Source organism: Cynara cardunculus (genome assembly GCF_001531365.2).
Source record: "Cynara cardunculus var. scolymus isolate 2C chromosome LG 1, CcrdV1, whole genome shotgun sequence".
NCBI lineage: Eukaryota > Viridiplantae > Streptophyta > Magnoliopsida > Asterales > Asteraceae > Cynara > Cynara cardunculus.
In genome coordinates this window covers 12,192,765-12,201,916 of record NC_037528.1, presented here as the reverse complement: position 1 = coordinate 12,201,916, position 9,152 = coordinate 12,192,765, and the positions used below count along the sequence as shown (strand labels likewise).

The window sequence follows — 9,152 nt, the reverse complement described above, 5'->3', positions numbered from 1 at the left end:
AACGACACGTCAGCAAAGAGGAACATGCTTTCTCGTTTACCATAAGCAACAAAAGCATGTGCCAAATGTACATTATGATATTCGATCCTATCCCGGCCTATTTTGTATTTTCTTTTTAAAATTAAAAGTTGTTTGTTTACTTTTTAATAGTTTTATTAAAAGACAGTATCTAAATTGTTAAAATGTTAATCTTATTTGATAAAAAAAATATTGTCTTTTGATGGTTCTAAAATTTTCTGAATGATTTTATATCATTGGTCTTTCTTAACCATTTAACGTTCTAATTTCATAGTAAACAATTACCAAATAATTATATTTCATTTTGCATCATATCATGAGATTCTTTTAACTATTGTGACATTTAACATACTACACCAAAATATTTAGCAACTGTCAAACGACCTCTAAGATTTTCATATTCTTGTTTTTACTTTGTTTTCATTTCCGAGAATAAATCAATAAAAAATCTTTTATTTAATTTAAGAGTATTTTAATTTATTTTTTTGTCTATTAAATATTTTTTTTTTGATGTTTTAGTTTTTTTATTTTAATAAAACTATATATAAAAAGACAATACATGAAAATTTATATTGTTTTGTTACTGTGTATTATAAAATAATTAAATATTTTTCAAAACATTTTATATTTTTCATATTTTTTGTTATTATAATTTTAGTTTTTTATTAGTTTGATTCATGTAAACAAATCATTCAAGTACAAATCGTTAAGTACCCCTTATATGATAGTATTTTAATTTTTTTTCATCATTAGAGAACATAAGATGTTAAAACTATAATTACCAAAAATATATAGAAAGAACTAATTAGGGGCTGTTTGTTTCTCTCTTAATGGTGACATTAAGAGGGAACCTCTTAATCGGTCAGAGGTTTGTGCTGTTTGGCAACAAAAAAAGAGCCTCTTAATGGTTACACAAGGCTCTTAACCATTTTGCATCTCCTACCTCAATCAACCATTAAGAGGACAATTCTTCCCACTTTACCCTTTACATGCTCCCTTTACCAGATGCGTCTTCTTCACCCCACCCTCACTCGTCTCCTTCCCTCCCCACCCTCACTCGTCGCCGTTCTTCACAGCCCCTCCCTCACCCTGATTCTCGATGATTCATCACATATTGAAGCCATCGATGAGGGCAAAGAGGAACACATCGTCGTTCTGTTCGTTCTCCGGTCGCCTCGTCGCCTCGTCTCCGGTTGCCTCTTCGTCGCCGCCTCGTCGCCGCCTCGTCGCCGCTCGTCGCCGCTCGCCGTCGCCTCGTCGCCTTCCACAGCCTCACGTCGCAGCCTCGTCGCCTTCCACAGCCTCACGTCGCCGTCGCAGCCTCGTCGCCTTCCACAGCCTCACGTCGCCGTCGCATTTGGTTTAGGGTAGCATTTTTCTGTCTAGGGTTTGGTTTAGGGTAGCATTTTTCTGTCTAGGGTTTGGTTTAGGGTAGCATTTTTCTTTGAAAATTGATGGTGTTTATTGCTAACTTCATGTTTGTAACAATGTTAATGATGATTGGATTACCTATATTTTGCAATTTCTTGAGAATTTGTGATCTTGATATGAAGAACATGAAGAACAACATCTTTTTTTTCTAAAAAAAATGTTTAGAATTGATTGTATTTCTTGAGGGTTAAAATGGTAATTTTGCTGTCATTCAGAAAACAATTACCAAACAACTTTGTTTCATTCAGCACTTAACCATTCTGACCCTCTTAGCCATTCTAAYCTCTTAGCTATTCTGAACTAAATCATTCAGCAACTGCCAAACAGCTTATATTAAAAATATTTTAATATTTTATTAAAAACGATAAAAAATAATACAAATTTGTTATGTATTATTTCTATATAAAAAATATATAGTTTTATTAAATTATAAAAAAAAACTAAAATACCAAAAAGGAAACCAAAAACCATATTTAGCAAACCAAAAATAATCAAAAAGACTAAAATATCTTTAAGTTAATGGAGTATTTTTAATAACAATAAATTATAAATCATAGGGATTAAAATAACGATTCCAATACCACAGGGACGAAAATACTAATATTTCTCAAACCATAGGGAGAAAAATTGTAGTTTACTCTAAAAGAGTAAGAAAAATATAATACAAATCAAATCATGCGTTAAGAATGTAAAAGATAAGTCTTGACATTGATATGTATGGAAAAGAAATTGGTAAATAATGATCTATTTAACAATATATAAGGATATATTTAACCAACCCGGATATTTAACGGATGCATTTAAAAAAGATGTGGGTAAATGTCAAACATATGATAAATGTCAAACATATGATAAATGTCAGTTATATAAAATCTGATCAAAATTTATCAGTAAGTGACGTATATTCATTGTATCATTCGATTAAATATATTTTTTCTTAAAATAAAAAGTAATTTACAGTTCCAGTGTACTTTGAAAGCTATAAAACTTAATTACTGTAAAGAGATAAGAACCAGACGTCTTAGGGACCATTTACCAAAAACTTATCCGATAAATGCTTACCGATAAAATTCAACACTAATACTTACTTGCTGGGTAAGATTTTAATCCACCAAAACGACATCGTGTGCAAGAATTTACCCGATAAACTCTTACCATGGTAAGAGAAGTCGCATTCACTTACCGGATAAGACTCTTGGTCCTTGTCTGGCTCATAGAGTAAAATTCTTGGTCCTTGTCATGTTCATCGAGTAAGCTAATGTAACTTGTTAAGCGTCTGGTAAACTCAAAAACACATTACACTCGTTCTATTTTAATTTTGAATTTTCTTAAATAAAAAGTAATTTAGAGTTCAAGTGTATTTTGTAAGCTATGAAACTTAATTAAAATTTAATTTTGAATAAAATTAAAATTTAATTGTAGTTCAAGTGTATTTTGCCACAAACAAACGCATTTCTTCCTGTAACAAATTTGACCAATTGGCTTACAAACAATCAAATTCATCGAGGAAAATATCAAGAAAAAGTTCAAGAAAACAACCAAAATCCAGACTCCCGAGTCCGAGTCTCGTCCTGTGGGCTACATATTCATAGAGGTGCAACTTCGACGATGACTAATGCTTCAATAAATACCTCATACGTATATCATGTAGATTGGATCTTTTTCTTCTTCTTTGAAGCAACATCACTTGGTTCGATTTCTATTGACATCCTCTTTGTCCTAATCAAGAGATCACACTTCATGTCAGAAAGAAGAGGGTCAAAAGTTACCAACAACAGCCAAAAGAAAACAAACATATACCTCTTTGAAAGCTCCTGTGTTTCATTGTTACTTTCTTTGCCCATAGCATCTGAAAATAAGTACCAAAATGTATTCAGATTGCTTTCAAAAAGAATTTTATGGATAACGTGAAATGATGGTTCATAATGCACGGCTTCATTTCAACACTTATGCCATCAAAACGTGCTTACTGATATGCTTATTGGATCATACATACCTGCTCCATTTGCATCATCATTTTCTGAATCCAACTCTTCATCATCTTCTGGTTCCACATCTGATTCCAAATCAGAACCCCAACGATCTTTCCCATCATCAAAATCCCAACGATCTCCCACCGGAGGCATCCAGAACTCGTCTTCCTCTGTGTCACTGTCTTTTTCTTCTGGATCCCTGACTTCAGATATGATCTTACTAACATCATTCTCCTCCTTTTTCTTCTTATTCTTCTTAGTCTTCTTCAAACCATCTCCTTTGCTCTTTGAAGCCTTTTCTGGTTTCTGCTTGCCTTCATCTTCTACCAAACCAACTCCTTTGCTTTTTGAAGCCTTTTTTGGTTTCTGTTCGCTTTCAACTATTATCAAATCATCTGATGCTTCTTTTCCAGCTTCAGCTTCCTCTTTCTCTGTTTAACATTGACCATACTTCACATCAGACATATACTTATTTCCCTATTAGAATCATAACTCTCGATTCTGGTTTCTAAACAACAAATCCAAATGTGACTTTTAAGTTTATAAACGACAACTTTTTAACTTCAAATTTGAGAACTGCATTGCTAGTCCACATAAATTGCTTGATAACTATGTTAACCTATAAACGAATGTTGCAATAAAATTTAAGAAGAATTGAAATGCTATTCGATTCTTCATTTTGTGCCTAACTATCAAGAATCACTTCAAACTCCCACACCCACGGGGATTTCAAGGAGGGGTAATTAGCCAAACAATCCCCCAAATTCCTCAAACCCTGCCTCATAAGATGTACTGCTCCTCATAGGGCATGTGACCAAGATCCTTGATTATAGCATCTAATTGGCTCAAATAGCCCAAACCCAAGACTTCACTCAAGAAGTGTCTAATGGAGAACTTAAAGCATACATATAGCAACCGGTCTATCAGTTGAATCACCTTCTCACCATTTTCTTTTAAATCCAAAACTTTCTGACCAGTTTGGGAATGTCACTAAACTTGTCAGCAGGTTATGTTATTTAAGGTTATCGAGCAAAATAGTCTATAGCAACCTATGGTGCCTTCAGTAGTTATCACACCGAGGACCAGTCAAGGGAATCACAGACTCTAATTGCCGAAATGAGATGTAATTGTGGAATCCAATTATATTACTCTCCAAAATAGCAAGGTGAATGGGTCCGAGTCTAGCTGAAGTGGGAGTCTTTTAACATAAATCAAAGAACAAACAACAAAACAGACAATAATGGTCATTCAAGAAAGAAATTCAAGAGAACGTTCTAGAATCAAGCAGAACACAAACCTAACATGTTCAGGAAACGCTTTCCATTGACATGCTTCCATATATGCTCCTCAATTTTATTCACAGTAAGCCCTGTCAGCTTGCAAATTAACCTAGAACTGTCGTAAATCAAAAAAGAACATGATCAGCAAAGAAATACAATAAATCAGTTCTACCAATCATGTTCATTGAGTAAACCCTAAACCCTAGTTTAATGAAAAATACGGGATTCAATTGGGGGAGTAAGAATACCGGGAAAGAGGGTCTTGGTGGAACATATTGAGAGGAGGCTTATTGCGAGCCAAGGCGGAATCGATGAGTCCGAGCCGGCAATGCTTGGTGTGTGCGTATGACTCCCTAGCATCGGCCGGCAATTCGTGGCCGGTTTCGACGCATTTGTAGCGGCCGTTTTCGAGCTTTTTGAACTTGGGTTTGCCAAGCAAGAATTTTCCTTCAATCTCTGCCTCCTGTTGTTCTTCCTTTTGTGGTGGTTGCTTACTTTCAGTTTTCTTCTTCCCCATTAATCTATCTGCGAAGCTCACTTCTCAATTCCTACACACAGTGTCGTTGTTTGCAGAGGAGACGCGGTGTCTTCTAGGGCATACGAGTTTAGAGTTAATACGACGTCATATTGATTTCTAGTTATATAATGAATATTTCAAAAACCCAATTAACTTTTCCATTTTAAACTATTTTATTAAATGAAAAATTATTAAACTTTTTGATAAAGTTTTTAAATATTTTATTGAATAAATAAGTTGAACGATCACCGATATTTTATAACCCAAAAAATATATATATAATTGATTAATTAATGTTTTAAAATAAAAAAAAAACATAAATCAGTTTTACTGTTCTTAAACCTTACGTCATTCAAACTCATCACAGACATCGACATTGCTCCCCCCCCTCTCGTCGTCCCATCGTTGTTTGTTCTCTATACAGTCCATTGATCAATCTCCCTCTTTTGACCAGTTATTTTCCCTTTCAATTCTCTCTCTTTTACAACAACTTAGTGAAGCACATATTCAAAAAAGATGGAGAATCCGAAGAAAAAAAATGAGATCAGTAGCAGGGGACAACAATGGCGATGGGCAATGATATATAACAGAGACGATGAGGCAACGAACAGTTTGAATGATGTAAGGTTGGGAACGGTAAAACCATATTTTTTTTAGTTTAAAACCTTCCTACTTGGCTTCAATTGTCTTTTTTGGATTAAAATGGTGTAAATAACCATTTTCAAAAGGTCGATAGTCTATTTATTCAAAAAAAATCAGGAACTTAATCATTCAAAATAAAAAAATTAATAATTTTTTATTTAAAAAATAATTTATGGACTAAATTATTTAAAATAAGAAAGTTAGATAATTTTTTTCATGGTTACCTTTGAATAAAGCCAAAACATATTAGATGAAAGCAATCATAAAATATAAGTTATAAAATTTATTAGAATTTTAAGGTATTTACATAATCCAATTTAATGTTTGTGAATTGTGATTTGAAAATGTCATAATTAGGTTGAATTATTTTTGAAAATTAAAAAAAAATCTTAGTGTTGATGTGTATCAAAACAATATTGGTATGTAGGGGTGTGTTTAACCTGGCACTTGAAATTTTATAGCCCAACCCAAATTGTGTAGGTTATGTTGAATTTAGCCAGGGGTGCTAAAAAAACCGACCGACCAACCCAAAGAAATCCAAAAAGACCTAACCTGAGGCAACTTGAAGCATGATCGATAAAAAAAATTAGTCAAACCGCCTCTATAACTCGTGCCTTTTATACCCCTGTTTGATTATATTCATCTCACTTAGCGCGCAAACTCATAGAGTCTTGATTCATGTATAGGGTTTCCATTCACGCTTTCTTCAGACTTCAGATATCATTTTTTATCTTTATTTTTCTTCTTTTTGATTCATAATTAGGGTTCCGATTTTGTCCAGGTTTTGATTTTGTTCATGTATCGATTAATGCTTAGGGTATTGATTTTGTTCAAGCTTTGATTTCTTCTTTTCTTCTTCATGTTTCGATTTTGTTTATGTATTGATTATCTTCATACTTCCTACACAACTTACATGCCAGTTGCCAACACATATCAATTTCTACATAAACTCACTTACATTGATTGCCAAAAGTCTGTTTACTATTTAGGAAACATCATTTACTGCTTTTGTATTGACAACATGTATCAATTTTCTACAACTGCTTCCGGGTTTCGTTCAACACATGTATTGAGTTATATATACCGTTTACTGTTATTATTTGGTTATACATAAAAGTTCTACACGGTACTTACATTGATTTTATGTATTGTTATTGTGTAGTGTTTATGTATTGAGTTTTGTCAAATCTCAACTACTTTAATTAGTTGAGTTTTTGTGTTTCCAATTATGATTTTACTTTGTAAAAACACAACCCGACCAACCCCAGCGGTTTGGGTTGGGTTGAAAACTTTTAAACTGCCAATATTGGGTGAAGATTTTAAAATGTCTTCAACCCGATCAATCCAACCCATTAACACCACTAGTTAGATTGGTCTTATTGAAACTTTGTTATATAATTTTACAGAATACAAACAAACTAGGAAACCATGACCAATTATTTAAATTTATTCTTTATGAGTTAATCAACAATTGTTACAATATTACATAAAATAGTTTAAACGGAAAAAAATGACGTAAGTTTAAGCCAATTAGTCATCAGCAATCGTAAAATCAAATCAAGAGGAAAAAAAAACACAAACTTCTATGAAAACTCAGGACTTGAGGCTACAAGATGTATTCATACAAATTTAAACAAAAAACTTTCGTAACTGTAAAAAAATCTAATAAGGTATATGAGTTCAGTTGGCTGTTAGTTTGAAACTAAATATCAAATACTTAAAATTCACATGTACTAAATATCTGTATCATGACATAAAAAGTACCAACTCTTTGCATCATTTGTAGTGTCATGCCATCTACACACGTCTCCATACACGATCACACATATGATAACCCTACAGTTATATTTCACGCGTAACATATTTCATACCAACACACAGTATGTTTAAAGCTTTAAAACGTTACATATATCATTAGCATAAAAATAACCAAAATGTTTAAAAGCAACATATGAAAATTTTGCTTAAAGTAATATCTACAAATATTATAACGTACATACTAAGTGTCCATACATGCCAATTAATGTTAACGACAACTTATGTGCATTAATGAACAAACCACTTTATGTTGCACCCAACAAAGGTGTTGGTGCATTTGTTGCTACCACAGTGTACGTGTGTTGTATTATTTATCGAGTTCAATGAATTGACAAAACGTCTGTTGTACAAGAGAGTTATTTTAGTGTTGTGATTTTAAATTATAGAAACTCACACGGTCACACCTCAACTGCATAATTTGGAAGTCTGGAGTCTAACCTCGAAATTATACCAACGGACAAGGTATTAGAATATCGTCAACAACTATGTAATTTTAGAAATTTTAGATATTTAAGAAAAGTTTGCTACAATCTATACTGTATTATAAAGCATTTGACAAAATCTCTTAAAAACCACTTTTTATGTATAAAATACTGTTTATTAATGCATGTTACTTAAAACTCAAGATTACAAGTAGATTGTGAGTAAGTACAACTTATTAAAGCTCCATATTTGAAATCGTGTAACTAACTGCAGATAAACATGATTAAATACATGATAAACATTTTATTTTAAATATAAAAAATCTAAAATATAATTAGGATAATCATTGAGTTATAACAGAATACTTAATTATTATTTTTATAAAATGTTATATTATTAAACAAAAAAAAAACTATTTCGTTATTGAACTTAAATTAAATTAAATTAAAAAATAAATTAAAAAAATTACATAAAAAATGAGAACTTTTAAATAGTTTATTTGATATTAACATTGATATATTTTTTTAAATTTTTATGACATCTTTAAATTTATATTTTATTCAAAAATAAAATCATCATTGCTTTTTAAAAAATACATAAAATTGTATTATAACATCGACAAAAATAAATAATAAAATAAAACATTAAAATCGAGATGTGTCTCGCTACATTATACGAATATTCATCCATTAACTATAAATACTACTATTTATATGTTTTAACGTAACCTATAAAAAAACCTTTTTGCCTGGACTTATCTCATGTACCAAAGCACGTTCTATTGGTGCGTTGGGCCCGTGTCAATGAATACTAGGTGGCCTCATGAGTCCTTTCAGACCCATTGCTATAGGGAGGCTAATTGCACCCCTATACATTGTCATTGGCATCCCTAAGTAGGTTTGAATCATATTTTTTTATAGTTTTTTGTATTTTTTGTCCTTTTGTTATTATTATTTTTTATTTTATTATTATTTAAAAAAAATTAATTAATATATATTATTTATTTTATTTTATTTTTTTATTTATTTATATTATATTTTAATTAATAGA

General features: G+C 31.7%; 1 protein-coding gene across 1 annotated transcript; it reads right to left on the bottom strand.

Annotated features, from left to right (window-relative positions):
* Positions 1-2,881: 2,881 nt before the first annotated feature.
* Positions 2,882-5,287, bottom strand: LOC112501210 (surfeit locus protein 2-like). Its single transcript, XM_025104903.1, has 5 exons — positions 4,951-5,287; positions 4,720-4,817; positions 3,446-3,853; positions 3,250-3,298; positions 2,882-3,168 (listed from the first exon to the last, which is right to left on the bottom strand). The coding sequence occupies exons 1-5, from the start codon at positions 5,217-5,219 to the stop codon at positions 3,093-3,095; spliced, it is 900 nt and encodes a 299-aa protein (XP_024960671.1). The 5' UTR covers positions 5,220-5,287; the 3' UTR covers positions 2,882-3,092.
* Positions 5,288-9,152: the final 3,865 nt, after the last annotated feature.

Coding starts and splice junctions, on each gene's coding strand:
- LOC112501210 (XM_025104903.1), bottom strand. CDS start 5,219: ATGGGGAAGAAGAAAACTGAAAGTAAGCAACCACCACAAAAGGAAGAA. Junction 4,818..4,950: donor CACCAAGACCCTCTTTCCCG/GTATTCTTACTC, acceptor GATTTACGACAG/TTCTAGGTTAATTTGCAAGC. Junction 3,169..3,249: donor ACACAGGAGCTTTCAAAGAG/GTATATGTTTGT, acceptor TCTCTTGATTAG/GACAAAGAGGATGTCAATAG.